The sequence below is a fragment of the Cercospora beticola genome, chromosome 3, assembly GCF_033473495.1.
Source record: "Cercospora beticola chromosome 3, complete sequence".
NCBI classification, from domain to species: Eukaryota; Fungi; Ascomycota; class Dothideomycetes; order Mycosphaerellales; family Mycosphaerellaceae; genus Cercospora; species Cercospora beticola.
This window is the reverse complement of record NC_088937.1, coordinates 764,185-785,902: the sequence shown is the minus strand read 5'-3', so window position 1 is coordinate 785,902 and position 21,718 is coordinate 764,185. Positions and strand designations below refer to the sequence as shown.

At 53.2% G+C, this 21,718-nt stretch overlaps 10 protein-coding genes across 10 annotated transcripts; 4 read left to right on the top strand and 6 right to left on the bottom strand.

Moving 5' to 3' along the window:
• Positions 1-61: 61 nt before the first annotated feature.
• RHO25_004284 (uncharacterized protein) lies at positions 62-1,629 on the top strand (the record flags this gene model as incomplete). Its single annotated transcript, XM_023595204.1, has 3 exons — positions 62-452; positions 527-899; positions 978-1,629. 3 exons carry the CDS (start codon positions 62-64, stop codon positions 1,627-1,629), a joined length of 1,416 nt encoding a protein of 471 aa, XP_023456953.1.
• A 342-nt stretch (positions 1,630-1,971) lies between these two features.
• On the bottom strand, positions 1,972-3,281 carry RHO25_004283 (uncharacterized protein; the record flags this gene model as incomplete). Its single annotated transcript, XM_023595203.1, has 2 exons — positions 1,972-3,191; positions 3,239-3,281. 2 exons carry the CDS (start codon positions 3,279-3,281, stop codon positions 1,972-1,974), a joined length of 1,263 nt encoding a protein of 420 aa, XP_023456952.1.
• A 979-nt stretch (positions 3,282-4,260) lies between these two features.
• On the top strand, positions 4,261-5,643 carry RNR2 (Ribonucleotide-diphosphate reductase (RNR), small subunit; the record flags this gene model as incomplete). Its single annotated transcript, XM_023595202.2, has 3 exons — positions 4,261-4,290; positions 4,353-4,613; positions 4,681-5,643. 3 exons carry the CDS (start codon positions 4,261-4,263, stop codon positions 5,641-5,643), a joined length of 1,254 nt encoding a protein of 417 aa, XP_023456951.1.
• A 984-nt stretch (positions 5,644-6,627) lies between these two features.
• On the top strand, positions 6,628-9,961 carry RHO25_004281 (uncharacterized protein; the record flags this gene model as incomplete). The annotated part of the gene is made up of 3 exons (XM_023595201.2): positions 6,628-6,796; positions 6,892-7,079; positions 7,232-9,961. The coding sequence occupies 3 exons, from the start codon at positions 6,628-6,630 to the stop codon at positions 9,959-9,961; spliced, it is 3,087 nt and encodes a 1,028-aa protein (XP_023456950.1).
• Positions 9,962-11,333: 1,372 nt separating this feature from the next.
• Positions 11,334-12,953, bottom strand: RHO25_004280 (uncharacterized protein; the record flags this gene model as incomplete). The annotated part of the gene is made up of 1 exon (XM_023595200.2): positions 11,334-12,953. The coding sequence occupies one exon, from the start codon at positions 12,951-12,953 to the stop codon at positions 11,334-11,336; it is 1,620 nt and encodes a 539-aa protein (XP_023456949.2).
• Positions 12,954-13,396: 443 nt separating this feature from the next.
• On the bottom strand, positions 13,397-14,160 carry RHO25_004279 (uncharacterized protein; the record flags this gene model as incomplete). The annotated part of the gene is made up of 2 exons (XM_023595199.2): positions 13,397-13,897; positions 13,990-14,160. 2 exons carry the CDS (start codon positions 14,158-14,160, stop codon positions 13,397-13,399), a joined length of 672 nt encoding a protein of 223 aa, XP_023456948.1.
• Positions 14,161-14,859: 699 nt separating this feature from the next.
• RHO25_004278 (uncharacterized protein) lies at positions 14,860-16,674 on the top strand (the record flags this gene model as incomplete). The annotated part of the gene is made up of 1 exon (XM_023595198.2): positions 14,860-16,674. One exon carries the CDS (start codon positions 14,860-14,862, stop codon positions 16,672-16,674), a length of 1,815 nt encoding a protein of 604 aa, XP_023456947.1.
• A 107-nt stretch (positions 16,675-16,781) lies between these two features.
• On the bottom strand, positions 16,782-17,374 carry RHO25_004277 (uncharacterized protein; the record flags this gene model as incomplete). The annotated part of the gene is made up of 2 exons (XM_023595197.2): positions 16,782-17,225; positions 17,315-17,374. 2 exons carry the CDS (start codon positions 17,372-17,374, stop codon positions 16,782-16,784), a joined length of 504 nt encoding a protein of 167 aa, XP_023457759.1.
• An 810-nt stretch (positions 17,375-18,184) lies between these two features.
• RHO25_004276 (uncharacterized protein) lies at positions 18,185-19,069 on the bottom strand (the record flags this gene model as incomplete). The annotated part of the gene is made up of 2 exons (XM_023595196.2): positions 18,185-18,922; positions 18,980-19,069. 2 exons carry the CDS (start codon positions 19,067-19,069, stop codon positions 18,185-18,187), a joined length of 828 nt encoding a protein of 275 aa, XP_023457760.1.
• Positions 19,070-19,903: 834 nt separating this feature from the next.
• Positions 19,904-21,514, bottom strand: RHO25_004275 (uncharacterized protein; the record flags this gene model as incomplete). The annotated part of the gene is made up of 3 exons (XM_023595195.2): positions 19,904-20,283; positions 20,339-21,187; positions 21,244-21,514. The coding sequence occupies 3 exons, from the start codon at positions 21,512-21,514 to the stop codon at positions 19,904-19,906; spliced, it is 1,500 nt and encodes a 499-aa protein (XP_023457763.1).
• Positions 21,515-21,718: the final 204 nt, after the last annotated feature.

Sequence of the window (21,718 nt, the reverse complement as noted above, 5' to 3'; positions counted from 1 at the left end):
TCCCACCTAACACGAGTAGGGTTTCCAAATGCACGTTGCTGCATCTCACTGACTCTCGACAATGTTTCGCTTGATAGAATCGCTCAGCGCAGTGCTGCTGATCGCAGGCTCGGCCTCTGCGCAACGTGAAGACGGACAGTTCTGGCCCTGCAACCCCATCAAGAATGCAACAGGCGCCTGCAAACCCAACCCCGGACTTCCAACCACCAAGTACGAAATCGACTTCACCAAGGTCTCATCCATTCCACCCGAGTGGACGATCTCCAACTATGCCACTATAAACTTCGGACCCAATGGAGCCGAGTTCACCTACAACAAACGCTGGGACGCGCCCCAACTCTGGACGAATTTCTTCATCCTCTTCGGCAAAGTCGACATCGAGATGCGTATTGCAAGTGGCGTGGGCATGATTTCTAGCGCGGTACTCATGTCCGATGATTTCGATGAGATAGGTGAGTCCAACTTTCCCCCTATTCCTTCCTGACTACTCATGTGAATGCCTTCTCACCATTTCTCTTTCCCGCAGACTTTGAGTTCTCCGGCAACAACTTCGGCAATCCAGCCTGGTCTGCTGGCGTTGGTCAAAACAACTACTTCGGCAAAGGTCTCACAGGAAATTACGATCGAGGCTCGTATTTCGAAGTTTCTCGTCCTCAGGATACTTTCCATACATATTCATTCGAGTGGCGAAAAGCGTTTCTGAACTGGGAACTCGATGGGAAAGTGATAAGGCAGTTCAGATATGATCAGTCGTCCGGCGATCAAGGGAACTATCAGTATCCGCAGACGCCATCGAAATTGCAGCTGGGGATCTGGGCTGGAGGCGATCCGAGTATGAATGAGGGGACGAAGAGTTGGGCTGGTGGTGAGACTGATGTTAATGGTGGGCCTTATACGATGTGAGTTCTGTTCTTTCCCCACGATTCGTAGGAAGTATGTTCTTGGGGATTGCGGATAATTCGACTGACGATCGATAGGTACATCCGCAAAGTCACAATCCACAACTACAATCCCGCCCACGCATACAACTGGACCGATCAGTCAGGCAAATGGCAAAGTATCCAAATCTCACAAGATAAGAAAGCACCCGTCAGCAACGTGACCGTCACCATCAAGCCTCCGAGCATGGGCACGAACTCCACGAGTGCTTCGGGGCAGAGTAGCAGCACGAAAACTATCAGCAGCAGTAGCACACGTACTACCACGCCTCCTCCTCCCGGCACAACCGCATCGACCTCAAGTCGCAGCACAAGTACAACAACCAAACGAATTACATCGACCTCCACAATCTCCCAAACCTCCACCGTATCTCTCAGTTCCGCACCACCATCCTCATCAAACACCAAACCCTCCACGAAATCTTCTTCTACTTGCAAGACATCAACGCTTACCACAACCCGCTGTTCGACCTACACCGCCCTAGTAGCTGGCTCAGACGGAAAGAAGACTTCTACGACAAAAATTGTAACGTACACGAGTACATATAAAGTTGCGGGGACGAGTACGGTGACGGGTGTCGGACCGACACCGCAGGCGGCGGAGAAGTGGGTGAATTGGGGAGGTTGGAATGAAGGGTGGTGGACGACGGATGCGGATGGAAAGGCGGAGTATGTTGGGGGAGTTGCGTAGGTGGGAGTGAGAGAGTTAGCTTTTCGTGAGACATACAAGTGTACACAATGCCGTTTGATCAGATCCGAAGTGAAGGTGTGAGATTGCTCTGGCTGATTTTTGGATTCATTGATTATGCTCGCATTACTCAGATGGCTGCGCTGTCAACGCTTGACAGACAGCCGTGTGGCACAAATTGAACGCTTCTTCTCCGTGCCGTTGTCTGCCTCCATGTCTGACTCTCCATTCCGTTCCAAGCACAACAGTTCACTGAGCAAGTGTCTAAGTCTCTGCTTGTTGATACAGTGTATCTTATTGTGGTGTGGCGCGACTTCCTTCCCTCAACTTCCTCCAGGATGACCCCTAGCCGGACCATGGCTTGCCTGGGACGAAGCTCTTAACGTCAGCACGGACGCTACCATTCAGGCCGACAGCTGGCTTACCCTTTGGAACGCTCAGGTCCACGAGATCTCCGTGGTTGGTGCGAGCGGGCAGGCGCTGGGTGACAGGAGATGCGGCGGTGAGTTGAGGTGTGATGGATGTGTTCGAGCCGGCGGCGAGCTGTTGGACGGCACTCATCAAGCTGTCGATGCGGGAGTTGACATCAGCAAGCTTAGTGATGATTCCGTCCCGGTCCTTAAAGAGGACGTCGATCTCCTGCTTCATGATATCGAAGGCTTCGGTCGAGGGGCCATTGCCTTGCTGAGCACCATTGGCACTCGTAGCAGTGGCGGCGGTCTGAGTAGCCTCTTTGATCGCGTTTGCAGTGGCAGCTGCTGCTTCGACCTGGTCTTGCTTCAAAGTGTCGAGTTGACCAGTCATCGTTGCCGATTTGCCTTCCACATTGGCGAGTCGGTCAAGACACTCGGCGATCTTCTGCTGCTGCTGCACCAAACGACCTTCACTGGCCGTGATGCGGAGCTCGTTGTTGCTATTGGCCACTTGTTGATCCAATTTGGCGATGCGAGCTTCGATGGCGTTGAATCGACCGGCCTGAGCAACAATGTCCTCCTCCGACCGAGCCAGACGAAACATGTGAGCGTGGAAGAGACGCTCCGACTCACTCTGGCGCTGCATCTCGTAGAGAAACATGGCCTGAACGGCACTTGCCGGCGGCAGACGGTTGCTGCACTGCTTACCAATGTGGATCAGGTCCTCCGGCTCATACTGCTTGATGGGAGCTGCATCGTTACCTTGGCTGGGCTTGAGAGGAGCGGCGTACTGGGCAAAGGAGCGCGCGGCAGTTGGCGCAGGAATCTCAACGTCTTGTTCCATCTTGATTGACGGAGGTGCGTGAATCGAGGCCGCTAATGGGACCGAAACGCTCTTGGAGGCGGCTGCGAAGCCGCCCGGTGGTGCTTCGAACTTGGGCTCGAATCCATCGTCCATGTCGACGAACTCGGCGGTTGAAGGTGGAGATGAGGGCGGGAGTTGGACGCCAGTGCTGTTGCTTCCTGGCGTCTCTTGGAAGGAAGCCGTCTCCTCACGGTAGTCGTCGAACGAGAACAAAGGCACCGGGTGAGGAGCACCGATGTTCGTCGAACCATCTGCCCCCTTCTTGCGAAGATGTGGCGGCGTCGCCTCTGCCAAATAGTCAGTGGTGGAATCAGCGTTGCTGGACTCAACCTACTCGCGAGCGATGACGGGTTGAAGGTCGCGGTGCGGACCGACATTGTGTTGTTGCGGTGTGTGTATGTCGAGTGGTGTGAAGAAGTGGAAGTCTTGCTCGAAGCTGAGCGATATTCGTGTGTGCCGCTAGGCGTTGCTGGCTCAGAAGGAAAGAGCAAACCCGTTGATTGACTCCTATCTCTGCAGTTGCCTGGCTCCACCCTGAGCTTCACTTGACTTTTTGGCAACGCTCGTGCTACTCTTCACGCTCTCAATGGCTGCCATTCCCGCCGGCGGCCTTCAGTCGACCATCGTGATCAGTTGGCAGAGGTGCCCAGGTCATCGTCTTCGCGGCCTTCAGGAGATCCGTTTTCACTTGACTGCTCGTTCGAAATTGTGCAAATGGTCCCCGCGCTGCCCGGACTGACAACTGAACTTGACTATGTCTCCACGATACGTCTTGAACCGGATCGCGTGCAGGAAGGTGAAGTCTACCAAAAGATATACTTGATGCGGAGTCGCCGCTGAGACCTGGCCCGTGGCAGAGTACAAGTGAGTGCCATCTTCACTATCTTACAGTCTGATTGTAGCAGCTCACTATGCTGCATTGACATGACAAGGCCGCAGTGATAAAGTGCCTGCAGACGCGACTGTATAGCGTGAGGACGTGCATACTGGACTCGCTGCCTCGCTGGTGGGGATGCTGCCTGCTAGCAGATGAGCCGGCGTGAGGGAGACATACAACACTGACCTCAGAATCGTCCGATTGTCAATGCACTCGCGTGTCTCCATCATCATCGCGTGGGCCGAAGACCGGAGATCAGAGATTGAGCACAGAGCGTGGCTGGAAGACGCGTTGGTGGGAGAAACGCGGCTTGGCAAAACATCTGTGCACGCGTCGCGCGTCAAGCCTTAAAGTCTTCCTCGTCTCTCGCGTCTTTGTCTGCTCTCACCATCCACGACATCATCTTGCCACGCTCGACTACGATCCATTGTCTTTGTTCTTCGTCGTCATCACTCCGAGCACATCTACACACATCCACCATGAGCGTGCAAACAACGCCTAGCAAGAAGGTTCGCACAATGACGTTCTCGCCGCCGGACCCTGATCTCAGTCTCTAACACATCTCTCGCAGGCAACTTCCGCCCTTGAAGCACTCAAGATGGAGTCTCCAATCAAGAAAGTGCAGTTCTCCGAGGCCGACAAGGAGAACCGCGAGTCGCAGTACGCGTCGGACGAGGTCGCCATCCCAGTCAAGGGCATTCCCGATGACCTGCCTGAGCCAGTGGCTAAGAAGATCGAGGCCGAGACGGTCAAAGAGGAGGATTCAGAGATCGAGCCCATACTACAGGAGAACCCACAACGATTTGTGCTGTTCCCAATCAAGTACCACGAGGTAAGCCAACGCGACGCGACTCGGACGCGTAAAGTGGTGGGAGGAACGCGTGCTCACGACTTTTCAGATATGGAACATGTACAAGAAGGCCGAGGCATCATTCTGGACTGCCGAAGAGATTGATCTGTCCAAGGATCTTCACGACTGGAACAAGCGACTCAATGACGACGAGCGCTTCTTCATCTCACACGTCCTTGCTTTCTTCGCCGCATCCGACGGCATTGTCAACGAGAACCTGGTCGAGCGATTCAGCGCCGAGGTGCAAATACCTGAAGCACGATGCTTCTACGGCTTCCAGATCATGATGGAGAACATCCACTCCGAGACATACTCCCTCCTCATCGACACATACATCAGCGAGCCTAAGCAACGAACATACCTCTTCAACGCCATCGACAACATCCCATGCATCCGCAGAAAGGCTGACTGGGCACTGCGATGGATCTCGGACAAGGACTCGACTTTCGCTATGCGATTGATCGCCTTCGCTGCTGTCGAGGGTATCTTCTTCTCCGGCTCATTCGCCTCCATCTTCTGGCTGAAGAAGCGCGGTCTCATGGCTGGCCTCACCTTCTCCAACGAGCTCATCTCTCGTGACGAGGGCATGCACACTGACTTCGCTTGCCTGTTGTTCTCTCATCTCAAGAACAAGCCCGCCAAGTCTGTCGTGCAAAGCATCATCGTGGAGGCCGTCGCCATTGAGCAAGAATTCTTGACCGATGCCCTGCCTTGCGCACTGCTCGGCATGAACGCTAAGCTCATGTGCCAGTACATTGAGTTCGTCGCTGACCGACTGCTGCTCGCTCTTGGCAACCAAAAGTTCTACAACGCCACCAACCCCTTCGACTTCATGGAGAACATCTCCCTCGGCGGCAAGACCAACTTCTTCGAGAAGCGTGTTGGTGACTACCAGAAGGCCGGTGTCATGGAGGGCTACAAGAAGCAACAGGCCAAGACCGAGAGCTCAACAGGGCCTGCAGCTGATGCGCCTAAGATGAATGGTGACTTTGCTTTCGACGAGGACTTTTAGATGTGTCGCGATGTACGATGTGTTTTTATGAGAACGGCGCATGGGATATGGGAATGATGATACGGCATGGCATGGCCACAGGCGTTCAGGCTGGATGATACCTGGTGGATTGAATTTTGCTCTCTCGACTCGTCTAGAGGACGATCGGCAATACAGAAGATAAAGAATACGTACAGTGGAGCGTGCGAGACGCGTCGTTGGATGAATGCGAAAGAATGTGTCAAATACGATAATGCATGAACTGCAGTTCTCCTCATCATCCTTGCCCGCCCGCATTATTCTGTCGGTTTAACTTCGCGAGGCTCGGGCATTTGCTGGCGCGGCTGAATTGAGACATGTGCCTGATGATCCGCGTCAGTCATTTCGATACCAATGCATCGCGCACGTTACGTTGTGCCACCTGAGCACCGAAATGTCGTTTCCAGCGAGTCTACGGACGAAGCGCAACGCTGCGCGCTCGTACGGCTCGCTTCGGACGTCGCATCTGACTTTATTCGCCTCTCGTGGCGCGCGCGTTGTGCAGTTTTTGTGCAGATGCGCGTGGATCCGAGTCGCGAGGCGATGACGTGACGCTGGGAGGAATCTCAAGTTCATCTTGCTCTCGTCCGGAGAGATGATGCTCTCAGCCTCATCAGCCATCCATGGCACTCAGCTTATCCTTGCTTAGCCTCTGGATCCGGTCCAGCCAACTTGCATGACGCGCGCGATAACATGATCTGAATGCTCCTCGACCACGACGATCCTCCCAGTGCGCGCTCGACATTTTTCAGCCCTCTGCGCGGAACACGGCCTGCTAACTCCGACGCTCCTCCGGATCGCGAGCAGCACAAATATCTGGCACCTACGAAACCGGCGCAGATTGGTTGAGCGCGGGGGAGATCTGGCCGTTGGACTTGATAATGCGACAAGGATCTCACAAAGTGTGCTGCTCGAGCTCCAGTCGCAGATCGCACGACGTCGACTGCCTTCTCAGGAGAAGCGGACATGACCGACTTCTTTCATGTGCCCGCCATCACTCTGACCGACCCGCATAACCAGCATGGCATTCCCAGCCCGGCGCAGAGCCCCGTCAAGGACGGCGGAGCCTTCGCGGAGGGGCTGAGCGCGAGGGTGGTGGGGGGTGGGAGACCGAGCACGCCTGGCAAGCATAATGGTAGGGACAGCGCAAGAGAGACGTCGCCGGGCCTTGGATAGGCTTCCACGCTGCGACACTGGAATGCGGAGGCTGACCAGCGACTATGAGTACAGGCCGACCCGAGTCGTCGTCGTCTTCCGCATGGGCATCGCCCGGAAGATTGATACGCACGCTCTCGACAAACGCGTCCGCAGTCGCATCCAACGGCCAAGCACGGCACGACGTCAATGCGAGCAAACCACAGCAGCAGCAACACCCCGAGCAAGCGACAGAATCCCCGGCTATCGATCCTTTATCGCAGGTAAGCGAATCTGGTTTCTCGCGTCCTCGTGCTGCCCGCAACTACGTACTTATTACCCACTTGCACTCCACTTCAGCTGCGCCGTGTCGTACTGCATGTGGTAAGCAAGGCATCTTCAGCCCGGCCTGATGCTGACTGTCGCGCGTCCACAGCATATTCTTAGACGAACTAATGCGCCACTGAGTCCTCCCAGCAACACCTCCAATTCCCCCCGACCCAAGACAGTGGATGGGCGAGTCCAGCGCGATGATGGCCAGTCACAACCTGGAGCTGAGGAGAACCAAGCCACATCGCCAGGGCCAGCTTTCGACCACCCTACCCGAACCGATACGAACGACACGACAGTCTCAGACCGGGACCGAGCAGAGTTGCGCAAGGACCTGAAGAAAGGCGTCAAGGCTGCTTCGTTCCTAAGCAGGCTCATGGGTGGCACAAAGAAGAAGGATGCTACTGAAGAAGAAATGCCCGATGAAGAAGACAACACGAGTGATGATCGACCCGAAGGCAACGATGCTGAAGTGTTCACCCAAAAGGTTGATAACATGGGCTTCAACCCACGGCATCCACAACCGCCGGCTTACATCAAAGTGAGGTCGAAGCATAAAAAGGAGAAGGATTTCGATCGATTATTCCTTGCGCAGGAATTAAATTGCGGGAAGAAGTTTGACCTGGCTAGGCAGAATACAGCCAATAAACTGAGGCGAAAGGCATCCACGACACCCGATGCGTGTGACACGGTATGGGCCATGGAATTTAGCCGCGATGGCAAATATCTTGCCGCAGCTGGGGCAGACAAAATCGTCAGAGTTTGGGCTGTGTTGGCCAGTCCGGACGATCGAGCAAAGCATGAACGCCAAGAAGCAAAAGAGAGTGAAGCAAAGGGATTCGATGCGTATGCCGAGCATCTCAGCGCTCCTGTTTTTCAGAGTACACCAATTCGCGAGTACGAAGGCCACTCATCAACAATACTAGATCTGAGCTGGAGTAAAAACAACTTCCTGTTGTCCTCATCGATGGACAAGACTGTTCGGTTGTGGCATGTCTCGCGCAAAGAGTGCCTTTGCACTTTCAAGCACAACGACTTCGTTCCATCGATAGTGTTTCACCCCAAAGACGATCGCTTTTTCCTGGCCGGCTCCCTAGACTCAAAGCTAAGACTGTGGAGCATACCGGATAAGAACGTGGCATTTGCAGCACAAGTGCCGGACATGATCACTGCTGTTGCCTTTACGCCTGATGGGAAATCTGCCATGGCAGGATGTTTGAGTGGACTATGCATGTTCTTCGAGACCGAAGGACTTCGATACCAAACACAAATACACGTTAGATCTACTCGAGGACAGAACGCCAAAGGTAGCAAGATCACTGGCATCCAGGCGTTCAACACGTCTGTCGGTGATACCAAAGTGTTGATCACGAGCAACGACTCGCGGATACGATTGTACAACTTCCGCGACAAGAGTCTAGAGCTTAAATTCCGCGGAAATGAGAACAATTGCAGTCAAATTCGAGCGAGCTTGAGTGATGATGGGACGTACATTGTCTGCGGCAGTGAGGATAAGAAAGCGTATCTTTGGTCGATGGAACACAATCATGGAGACCGACGGGACAAGACTCCTGTGGAAATGTTCGATGCGCACAACTCGATCGCCACTGTGGTGTGCGTTGCACCGACAAAGACGCGACAGCACCTGAGCAAGTCTGGAGATCCAGTCTATGACCTCTGCAACCCACCTCCAATCACACTTCTCAGCCATGCCGAACGATCTGGCGCGGAAAGCATTCGCTCCAGCTCGCGACCGCCGTCTGTTACCGGAAGTATAGCACCATCTGAACAAGAAAAGCAAAATCTCCCAGCGCACTATGTGGCTAGGACCGCGCACAAGGACGGGAACATCATTGTGACTGCTGACTTCACTGGCAAGATCAAAGTGTTCCGGCAAGACTGCGCTTGGTCGAAGCGACAGCGGGACGATGATCGGGTCTCAGTGTTTTCTAAGAGAAGCACTAAGACTGTTGCTCGTTCACTTGTGTCGAAACCAAGTCTTACAAGCTTGCGCGAGCCAAGGAGGTCTACATCAACCACAGTTGGCAGTGATCGGATCATATCCTGGCGACAAGGAATATCGGGCATGACGCCGATGAATGACGCGCGGTCCTCGGCAAGGACATATCCGCCTTCGCAGGCTTCCACCAAAGTCTCAAGTCAGGACCGAAGCGTATCGCCGAGGAAGTCGACAGACAGTAAGCGAGGACGAACAATGCCTGCGACGAATGAGCGGTCCGATAGTGTCCGCTCACCTCAGACTCAACACCCTCTGGCGGCCGACGTCATGGTTCGCTCTCCTTCACCCATAAGTCGACAACCGACAAACGGAAGTTCCAATCCCAGCAGGCACGCTGTCGAATCACCGAACACAATCCCTTCGCGATCTTCACCGCAGCAAAAGGAGCATGAAGAGAAGAACCCTTTGAATATGGATACCAATGGACGATCTTACATGTTCTACGATCCCAAGGTCTGGGAAGAACACGCGAAGCGCATCCACCATACACCTCCTCCGCAAGATCAACAGCATGCCGCTCCTCAATCGCAGCAGCAACCTTCAGAGGACCATCACAACGGAGTTCTTCAACCCGGCGGACTGCTTGATAAGGACCCACCCCATCTCGACAAGGATCTGGAACTGTCTCGAGCGCATACCCAGGCGTCGTATGTCAGTAAACTATCTGATGAATTGACAGACGAAGAACTCAGCGAATATGAAGACGCGAGGGAACATGAGGAACAGTGTCGCAATTGTCGCGGGAGGAGCTTTAGTGCGATCAAAGGAAAGGATGGGGTCCGCTTGGTTTGTGTGGGGTGTGGGAGGGAATCGTGAGGCCATCTCTTCTTCGGCCATGCGACTTGGGAAATGGTGGACGAGTGGATTCTTTTCAACATCACTCACCATGGCAGGTGTTATTCTCATGTGTTATGATTAGAGCGGAGGGAAGAACAAGGCAGGCAAAGCATTACAGAAGAGACAGATGTGTATATATATTGACAGAGAAGGGTTCAAGAGATGGCGCGTATTAGGGAACTGGTTTGCTTGCGTGGGATGGGCATTTGCATGGGAAGGAAGGGATTGCATATATACAAGGGCGTGTAGATGATGACTTTCTTTTCTGTACAATGCATTTTTACCTTTCAATATCTTGCTTTCATCTATGGTTCGTTTGGACGAGTGGCAGACGAACCAGCCGTGCAGTTTATGAGTCTTCATCGATATGTAGATGACGAAGAGGCATAGGTTGTCAGGACTGGCAGTGTTTCGATCCTTGGCTTGACCGCAAAAGCTGGCTTGACCGCGTAAAAGTTGACCTGACCTCGTTCGCGGGGTTCCGCTACCAGGCCAGCTTTTTCGTTTGTCAGGTCTCCTCTTCCACTGTCAGTTCAGATAATTGGACCGCGACTTTCTTCGTACAACACGTTCTTGACACTTCGTATTTTCGCTCGAAGAAGAGAAGTCGCAGAAGGCTAGCAGAAAGGTGGCAAAGCGATAGGCAATGAAAATCGATACAATACGGACAGACAGAGGTTGGGTTCTTCGATTCTTAAGTTGACCTTGAAGGACTTGGCTCGACCGCTTGAAAGCTGACCTGACATCGGGACCCCGCAGACGCGGTCAGGTCAGTTTTCAAGCGGTCGACTTAGCTTTCAAGCGGTCGATTCTGCTTCCAAGAGGTCAGGTCAGCTTCCAAGCGGTCAGGTCAGCTCCCAAGAGGTCAAGTCAGCTTTCAAGAGGTCGACTCAGCTTCCAAGATGTCAATTCAGAACCATTGAAGAAGTCGAATATGCTTTGCAATAGCCCCAAAGGAGGTCAAATGGTAGTGAGTTTGCATACGTTCCAGATGAGTTGTGGTATTTCTCGAATGCTAAAGAACTCATGAGGCTTGAAGCAGTTCGTCGGGCTTGTTCGCTGACCTGACCGCGCTCTCTCTCGACGAGGTCGAGCCAGCTCTTCCGAAGTCGACACAACAATGCCGACAGCTTATTGGCCAGGTGACCCAAGATCACAGTATCTTTGTGCTGAGATGACTATTTGGGGCAGTCGCCGTAGCATTCAAGTGGTCGCCTTGGTTTTTTAGAGGTCGCCTCAGCGACTGTGAGACCTCTGACGTCGGAGAGAACGAAGCACATTGCAAAAATCGATTCCACGTGCATTCGATGTTGCTTGTCTCTTGCTGCGGTATCCTTGACCTCTTTCTCATCTATTCATGTCTTCTCGCTGCTCGCGTGAAAACCAAGTCACTCTCTACTTCACTTTCGCAGTCTTCCGGCGCCCCGTCCTTCAATATTGCCTTCGCTTTCACGAACTGCACATCCGCGATGTCGACGACAGTCTCGAAGCCTTTCTTCTCCACAGTTTGAATACGACTCACGCTCGCAATGCCGCCCCAAAGTTCCCACTCTTTCACCTCAGTCGCTCCGTTCCAGCTAATGTACACTCTTGTGCCTTTTGGAGCGTCCATTGCGCCAATGTATTCTGCCACGATTTGAGGCTTCGTAATCTTGGGACATCCGACCCAGCGACGCTTGAAGCCACGATAGGAGAGCGTGCCACGTCCACCGCTGAAGTAGCCGCCTCCAGGACGAAGGGTTGCGTTACCAAATTGGTAGGTTGCGACTGTGGTGCCGTTGGGAGAGAATTCCTCGAGAACCGGGATCCAGCCATTTCCAGTGAAGTAGTTCCCGTTCTGCATTTCGGAGAATGACCCTTGAGCAGTAGGAAAGATCGGTCCTGAAGCGTTATAGTATTTGGATCCTAGGAGCGCGACCTGCTTGTTCTTGAAGTTGACTTCGAGGAATTTGCCGGAGGCAGGAGCAGTATTGTTGTCGATGGGACAATTGTGATTGTCGTGCAGGCGGATCACAACACAATCGTCAGTCTCGTTCGCCACCCGAATGTGATGCTGATAGCGGAAATCAGCACCCTCACCCAACGTGAAACCATTGCCCTCGAACCCTTGCACTCGCCAAATCACTTTCCCCGACTTGTCCAGGGCGATCGCGCTCGATAAGTACCTTGAGCTCAAGATATATCCTCCGTCTCCGAGCGGTGCGACAGAGTTGATGTGGAAGTAGCCCCAGGCCTTCTTCTGCTCCGAGCCATCGAATTCTTCACTGCCCAACGGATAAACACTCGCGCTGAATGGTAACTCATCCAGATGATCGAGACTCTTCCATGAGAACAGCACCTCATTCGTCTTCACATCGATCTCGTACACCTGTGCCTCTACAACCCAACCTTTCTCGCCACCACCTACACTTCGCAAATCCGCCTGCGTGATATTATTCCCCAAAACCAGAATCGTCCCTTTCTCAGTCAAGTACATCTCGTGCAAGTCAATATTACTCTCAAAGGTCTGACCTTCCTCCAAATCGACAAAATTTCCCGGTAAAGAGACTTGCGCAATCTCTTCATAGTGCTTATTCAGAATGTGGATCGATCCATGTCCGCGTCCAACTGGTTCGGGAAAAGAAGTTCCGTTCCAGTAGACGAGAACATCTTCATCTTTGTATCGTTGCACATCGAAGCCAAACGCCTTGCCTTTTGGGCCATTCCAGATCAGATCGCCAGTTGAAGTCGCAATAATGGGAGCTGCTTGGAAAGCTGTGCCGCCGTCGGGCGCGAAGAAGAGGTAGCCATCTTTTGCTGGATCTGAGCTTGGGGTTCCGGAGATCTCTATCGCCGGTGGAGTGAAGTTCACAGTCTTGAAGGTGTGGTAGGGCCAGGAAATGTTCTTGGATGCATCGGCTGGGATGATGTCGCCGTGGACACGGTTGGCGAGACCGAAGAGAAGTGGTATGGCAGCGGCGAGAAGAAGCATTATGACGGCGATGACATTGCCTGGGTCAAGTCGTTGATTTGGTTGTGTTGGCATCACACTTGAGATGGAGCAGGAGTCTTAAACCCATTGGCGAGCGGGCTAATGTCGCGGAGGCAAGATCGACGCAAAGATGAGGTCGCACTGCAGGTGCGAATGATGATCCATGTCGAGAAGGTGGCGGGGATGTCGCGGCTGCACGAGTCGAGTTGAGCACTTGTGCAACTTTTGTGTGTGTTTCGCTTCCAACCATGAGACTCACTGAGCTTTTGTTGACTGTTAGCTGCTGGCCTGCTGCTTGCTGTGCTGTGTGTTGCACATGCCGCAGCACACGCACTTGCAAGTTATGATAAGGCTTCTCTGAAACTTCGGTGACCTATGGCGAACCGGTTCATCCATTTCGTGTCTATTGTCTTATCTCTTTCTCACGTAGACTGTTCTGCCAATCACTTTCCGAGTGTCAGATACAGTCTGTCCCCAATGTCACCGAGACCCGGCTTGATCATGCCACGCTCATCAGTCTCCGCATCCACCCCGCCCACCCAAAGCTCAACACCCTCCGGCCAAGCTTCCGCTGCTCTTTGTAGACCAGTCTGGCTAGCCAATATCGAAATAGAGATGATCCGCTGCACGCCCCAGTCCTTCAGCGTCTCTATCGCAGCGCAGACAGTCGAGCCCGTAGCGATGATCGGATCCACGATGATAGCTAGAGGAGGCACACTCGATGTCTCGCCCGCTTTGTGATATGGCAGATTGTTGTAGTACTCTACGGGCTGCAACGTGCTCTTCTCGCGGTACATGCCTAAATGGTGAACGGACACGGGGTTCGGAAGGAGGTTCTGTACCGCTTCGACCATGCTCAAGCCGGAACGGAGGATCGGTACGAGCGAGATGTTCGAGGGTGAGATGTCCTCGGCGTTGTACGTGTAGCCCAAAGGCGACTTATCCTACACAACGCATACATGCACGATCAGCGAAAGCTCACCTGCTGCGTACTGGGTCAGCCTGTGCTGGCTGAACAAAAGCTGGTTGGACTTACGGTGCCCACATTCTCAACTTCGAGGCCTTTTGCCAATGCTTCCACTCCTACAATGGTAGCAATCTCGTGGACAAGTGTCTTCGTGTCGCGGGCATTGGTGGAAGCTGATCGGAGCTGACTGAGTTTCGCGCGAACGCACGGGTGTGACGAGACGTGAATGGAAGATGCCATGATGATTGGTAGCGAGACTGTTTGGTAAGACAGATCTAGATATATAGTCAAGTAGTTTCTTCACACAAACACAATTGATGAGAAACGGGTGTGTTTGCAGCAGCTGCGTTGCTCACTATCAGAGAGCTCCCCTCCTCGAAGCAGGGAGATAGGCGGCGGCGGGATCCGACGAGAGTTGCCCGCTGCAGCAGCGGCTGTGGCTGCAGACTTGCGGACCTCTTCCCGCGCCGCGAACGCGTGAAATAGATGAATATTGAGCCACAGGGACAGATCGAACCAGATTTTGCTTCTTATGACATGGCGCAGGGTCGCATCTCAAGTTTCCGCAAGAGCAGTGAAGATGAAGGGCTGCTGCTTGTCGAGCTCCGCTACATGTCGGGCGCGCGCTCTACTCACCCCAATGCCTCCTATCCAAACGAGTCAGAAGCCTTCAGTAAGGTTCTGTCGTCCGAGATTAATGTGTGCCGCGTGCACAAATCCCCTGTGGCTACGGCCTGGCCTCTAGCTGATGTGATTGTTTGTCGCGCCTTGCGACCTTTGCTTCGTCTTCTCGTCCACTAATTCCACAATGAGGACCTGCAGCGTGTAGGAGTTGCTGCTCCGGCGCAAATGTTGTGCAGCGTTGCCAAATCAAACACCGTGAGCAGGGACCGGGGGAGTCGATGAAGCGGACCGAGACCGTTGCACAGATTACAAACGATGCCTCAATCATCCTGGTCTGGCTTTCCCGACGAGGCCATCTCACCAGACGACGAATATCGAGTGACGGAAATTCGACCGAGGACAAATCGCAATTCGGCAGACACCAGCAAGAGCCGCAGAGAAAGCTACTATGATACACAGCGAGGTGGTGATGGGCCTGCGGTGCCATCAGTTGGGCAGAAGTCACGACCAACATCAACGGCAAGTGTCCTGACGACGAGGTCAAAAGGGAAACAACGGGCGAGCTACGCAGAGCCATTGGAACAAGAATCCACGAGCGATGCAGCTTATCCGCACCCCGTACCAACCTTCGATGACAGGCCGCCGACTTGGGCAGACGCGCGTGGAGAGGATCGGCAACCCCAGCCAGATGCCACAGGGATGCACGTGAGAAACTTCAGTCGAATATCAACGCGACGAGCAACCAGCGAGACAGACCGCGAAGCACAACTTCCATCAGACGTCTCTGCTCTGCCGCCACTTCCAGCTCCAACACCAAAAAGTAATCGTCTGTCAGCCGCCAACACGGCGCGACCTACAACGCAGCCGACCAAGAGGTCGGGCGACTTTGACCATGGCAATGACGCACCTGACATGCCGCGACCATTCTCGCAACGACAGCCGGAAGAGTATGCGAGACCAGTAGAATCTGAATCCCGATGGCTCACAGAGATCTACACCATCTCCTACTTGATCTTCTTCGCGATATTCGGAACATTAGCAAGACTCGGCGTGCAATGGATCACGTTCTACCCCGGCGCACCACTCGTTACACCCGTGGTATGGGCCAACATGGCAGGCTCTTGGTTCATGGGCTTCCTCACGGAGGATCGAATGCTGTTCTGTAGCCATGCAATGAGCACGAGCAGCCAATCTGAGAAGGAAATTGGAATGGAGCAGCTGGAAACGAAAGAATTCACCAGGCGGAAGAAGGCGATCCCATTGTACATTGGACTCGCCACAGGCTTTTGTGGCAGCTTAACTTCGTTTTCCAGTTTTGCACGAGATTTCTTCCTGGCGCTCTCGAATAATCTGCCTGCACCGATTTATCATGAAGGCGCTCTGGCTTTGAGAGACACGCCGTCTTCCACGATTGGTCGGAATGCCGGGTACTCTTTCGAAGCTGTGCTGGGAGTGATGTTCTCCACTGTCGCGCTTTCTCTGGGTGGCTTTTACGTGGGCACACACACTGCTTCCGCACTGGACAAGATCACTCCTTCCTTGCCAGTACATGTCATTCGCAAGATATTGGATCCGGCTTTTGTCGTTCTGGGTTGGGGATGTTGGGTAGGCGCAATCATCATGGCGGCTTTGCCGCCCGATCGACCTGGAGGTCCTGCGTCTCGAGGCTCGTGGGACAACGAAACTTGGCGAGGCGAAGTCATTTTTGCACTCGTCTTCGCTCCCGTTGGCACCATCCTCCGCTACTACCTCAGTCTCCACATGAATGGGCTGATCAAGTGGTTCCCTCTCGGCACTTTCGCTGTCAACATGTTTGGCACAGCAGTCGAGGGAATGTGCTACAATATTCAGCACGTAGGAGTTGGGGTCATGGGACAGATCGGCGGCGGTCGCGTAGGATGTCAAGTTTTGCAAGGCATCATGGACGGCTTCTGTGGCTGCTTGACAACTGTGAGCACCTGGGTCGCCGAGATCAGCGCCTTGAAGCGAAAACATGGTTATTTATATGCATTAGCGAGTTTGGCGGGTGGTTTATGCTTGATGGTCATCATCATGGGAAGCGTGCGATGGACTGTTGGCTTTGCGGAGCCGGTTTGTTCGACAGGATACCCCAATAAAGTTCATGGTTGAAGAGTTACGAAATGAAAAATGAAAAAGATGTATGCATTGATATAGACTTACGACTGAGACATACAATCTGCACCAACACCATCTCATTATTTCCGAGCACTGATAGCTCACAACTTCGCCCTCTCTCCCTCTTCCTTCTCCAAACTCTCCACCCTCCCCTTCAAATCCCTACACAACCCCTCAAAACTCCCCCTCGTCTGCCCTCCCATCGCCCAAGAACTCATCAACCACCCCAACGCCCCCGAAAAATTCTCCTCGTTCACAAACGTCGTCCCTCCCTCATTAACTTCACTCTTTCGAAACTGAAACGAATGTTCTCCAGTGAAAATATAAGGAATACTACCTCGCCATTTAAGTTCGTCGGGTGTATTAACGAGGATCACGGGCTCGAATTTTGTGGACTTGTTGAGTTCGTTGATGAGAATGTCGCCGGGGGCGAGAGTGTAAGGGTCGGATTTTGTGAGGGAGGGGTCGGTGGGGTGTGGTTTGATGGAGATGGAGGTTATGCCCGGGCCGGAGAGCCAGGTGGAGGTTTGAGGGAAGTCGAGGAGCTGGGGGTGGGTTGTTAGATGGATTGAATAATGTAGTTGCCGGTACAGTGTATGGGTGAAGCTTTTGCTCTTTTGAGAGGATGACTTACGACTGCTCGGACTTTCTCTGGTGGAGCTGCGATTTCGATTTCGGTGTGTAGGTAGACCATGTTGGCGATGCTTGATTTGTAGGTGGCTTTTGCGATGTGGTGTGTAGCTATGAGTGAGGCGAAAGCTATCTTGGTAGGGCGTATATGATCGAAGCAGAATCGCAAGAAATGGGTAGATGAAGCTTTGCGGGAGACTCAATTGATGTCAGAGCTATCGTAGAGGTATGTCTTATCCAGCACAGCTGCTCTGTTGCCTTTCTATAACAAGCTCCTTCGTCCTTAAAGTCGACGTCGTTCGTCCGAGGTCGTCAGTCTCACAAGACAGCTTCCAGAGCTACGCGCTATCTGTCAGCATCCCTGCAGAAACACTGAATCCTACCAAATCGCAACCGAGCTTCGGGCCAGTCTCCATCGGCTACGCTCGTCCTTTGTGAATCGCTTCACGGAAGATGGTGATCATTTCGGCGCCGACTCGTCCGAACGATGATAACCGTACGGGTTTGAATGATGTCTGGTGGAGAGCCTGAGCTCTGGTGAGCTGGAGGTGTCCAAGGCCACGGGTCTGGAACTTCTCTCATAGTTTGACGCTGGTAGGAGGTGGACTCAAGAAGTGCTGATCAGTAATTGGTCTCGGGCTCGACCGGCGCTAGGTTATGTCTGTCGACAGGCATATTGATTTTCACAGTTGGCTTTGTCGGAAGATATGCATATGCGTTGCTACTGCTTCAAAAATACTGTTTTGCTGTTGCGCTGTCAAATTTCTCTGCTAGGGTATCATTCATCAGTCTGACAGCTCTTGCTCCTCAAAACGCCTCGCTCCACCGCGATAATGTCGCGTCCTGTATTCGCTGCTCGAATGATATGCGCTCATCAATAATTCCTCCTAGCGTCCGATCTGAGCTCTGTATCCCTGTTACCTCGCTTGCTCTTGCTGCCTGAGAAGAAGCCACCTCGAGGATCACCACGATCACCACCGCGTCTGTCTTCTGGCGCTCTTGTGGGACGAGGCTGTTGCACGTTGTCGTCATGTCGCCTTGTGTCCTCCTCCGAATCGCTATAGTCGAAGGCTGTGGCTGGTGGAGGATCGTTTGGCGCGTAGATGCCGCTCTTCCTGTTAGACCGCCTCTTCTCACGATCTACCCCGGCAAGGTCGCGGTCGTCTTTACGAAGAGCGTCCGGTTTATATTTGGTATCGAGATGTTCTTCCAGCAGACGAAGGTTCTTGGTGTTGGCCTTGAATGCAGCGTCCGCCAAGTCGCCAATGAAAGGGACGAGTCCCACGAGGAAGTCGACGGCAATGTTGATGAGCATGCGGATCAGAAGCGCGTTTCCGAGTCCTCCTTCTACTTTGTTGCACTTCCTGACCACCATGAGTGCCAGCGCCGATCCAATCGCGTCTCCTGCTGCTGGGATCAACCCGATCACGCTTTCCCATCCAAATCGAATGCCGAAGAGGGTGAACAGGCCGCAGTCGAGGTGGTACGCTCGCTTGCGAACGCTGGCGAGAACCATCGCATCGTGCTCGGGGATGTAGTTCGGGATCTGCTTCTTGACCTTCTTTAACTTGCCAGGCCGTCGCGGGTCTTCGACCATGGCGAAGTATGGGTCCTGCGTACGACTGTCAGCTGTCGTTGCATGAGTCCTGTCATTGTCGTGTATACTCACATTTCCGCCTTCCACCTTTTTGTCCTCATACTTGCTCATGTGCTTCTTCAGGAACTTGTTCGCTGCATACTTTCCCACGACTGCCGCCATTGTCGCAACTTGTTGATCTGAATCCTGGTGTTGCTGTAACTCGGAAGTCGAAATTGGCGACCTCTAGGTCTATATAATCGACCAGAGCAGACCGGCAGGGAGAAAATGTCGTGAATGCCAACAATAGATGTTTGGGCAATGATTGGTGTCGGGCGCGTGTTCAAGCCAGGTCTCGCGACAATCGAAGCTCCTTGAGCCGCGGGCTGGGCGCTTCTGCTGGAACGAGGCGCGCCTGTCGCAGAATGAGTGGCAGAGAGTGTGTCAAGAGAGGCCTTGCAAGCGGCCAGCCAGCGAAACAATCTTCCTACTTATTATACTGGTGATGATGGGCCTATGCGGTCACCCGACCTGGGTTCAAGCTTCTTGCTTGCTGGATAGCGTCCATCGACAAATCTGCGGTGAGATTGCTGAAACAACGTCATGCACAGCCACAGAAGCTCCAGTTGACGAGGCGATCGGCGGGAGAGTGTGGCGACCAAGTGTCTGGAGCAAGGAAATCGAGAAACTCAATGCCGGAGGCTTGTGGCTGTGCATCCTCTGCAGCTGGCTCGACCATGTGCCTTTCTCGTTCTCGCGACATTGTTCAATGATGGTACTGGAGCGATGGCAAATGGGAGATGGAAGAAAAGAGAAACGGGAAGAGGTTTTGAGGTGCCAAGACGGCAGCCGACCGTCGCTGTGCGCCTTCTGAACTTGCGTAAATCATACCGAAGAGGCTCTCTTCAAGCATCGTACTCATTTCATTATTCATCAGGCAGCTCTGCGTAGGGTCGAATTTATTGTTACCACTAGCTTTTGCCTCGAGAGCTATGTGCCTCGTGTGTCGGTCCTCCATCATTCTTCAATGACACTCCTGCTGACCCCAGCCGCAGCCGGTTCTTGCGATTGTGCCGAGACTGCAACATCGTATTCCACATCAGTTCGAATAACGTATTTGGCGCCCTCCACTACGCCCGTGCCTTCGTGAAGCAGTGCGCCCTGAGCCTCTCCGTGCGGAAAGACTGCCACGCTGCCCATGATTGGTTTCACAGGGTACGCATTCATCACACCCTCTTGCACGCTGGGTATGAAAAATGTAGTCTCGCCTCCTTTGAAGTCGTCGTTGAGGTAGATCAAAAAGGTATACAGAGATGACTGCCGTGCATCTGCAGGTGAAGCGTCGTATCGGTAAGCATCTGTGACTGGATCGATGCCGGATGGCGGCCATGCTCCGTCTGAGAACATTGTTAGTAGGTGAACCTGTGACTCGTTGATTCGCATGATACTCACCAATGTGACAACGATACTCGGCGCCAGGAACATATCGATATACACGGAACCTTCTGTTAATCCCTCGAACTTGCCTCCCTGTCACTGATTCTGGCACGAATGGTCTGACCCTCTCCCACAACTTGTCGTGAAAAGCCTGGTCCACAATCCAGTAAAAGTTGTGTGCCAATATACTCGTGTCTTCATCTTGCCGGATAGGTGCGTCAGGGATGAATTCCATTGTTTCACCCGCGGCGATGATGGAGGAGCACTCTTCGGGCGACAACACGTCCTTGATCAGACGCAAATTTGGCACGACTGGGTGCTTGTGTACTGTTGTCTTTGGGCCGTTCCGGAGCGGCACTGTGTCATTTTGTGATGCGAAGAGAACAGCGGGATGTAAATTCGGAGGCTTGCGTTGTGGTCCAGGAGTGGTTTCTATGATCCGGAAATTGTCTTTGAGGTTCGGCGGACACGACTTGAAGATGCTCTTGTCCTCTACGCTCGCACGTGTTGATCTCGTAGGCTTTTGCGCCTGTCGTAGGTCCCAGGTTGCTTGTAGAGCGATCGTGCCCGGCTCAGTGGCAGCACCCAAAGCTGTAGGATCTGTTGGGCCGGTTACGCGAAGTACAGCGTCCAGCACTTGCCGCAGTTCTTGGTCTCTGGGAGAAAATCCGGCGACAGTTTTCGTGGAGGGCTCAACATGTATTGCCAGGCCACTAATGACATCTAGCACGCGTACCCAGCGACAGAGAGCGCCAAGTGAGGGAGTCTCCTTGCGGATTCGCATCTCTGCGAGCAAGACCATGGCATCGGTATACTTGGCGTCAGATAAAGCGGCAGATATTCGAGCTGTCAAGCTGTTGCCCTCTGTGACTACTGCTTAGCTCGCATTGGGCAATTGGTTGTGGTTACGACATGCTCACCAACAGCATTTTGTCCAGTTGTACAAGCCTGCCGGAAGTTGAACACGGCTGTGCGGAGGTCTTTACATGTTTTTGACTTGATTACACTGGGATGTTCGGTCAATGCTTGCAGCGTCTCTACTGTGATCTCGAGGTCTTCTGGAGGCACTACGGCTGATGCACTGGTAGGCTCCGCAGATGTCTCGTAGGGCGGTGTCCGGATGCCAGTGCCAGCCGCCTGCTTTTTTGAGGCAGCATTTGCCTGAGCATTATTTCGCTTCCGTTTTGCCATTTTGTTTGTCTGTATATCCGGTTGGCCTCAGGTGTGGCGTTTTGGAAGACGAAAATGTGAAGCTACGAGATTGATGCCTGAGGCATTATGCATCTTGCTTGGCAGGACCATCCATCGCGCGTCGTTGCCTGGACGGGCGCGTCACTGCCAAACACATTCACCACAGGTAGGTAACTCGACTCTTTCCAATTCACTCGCATCAGC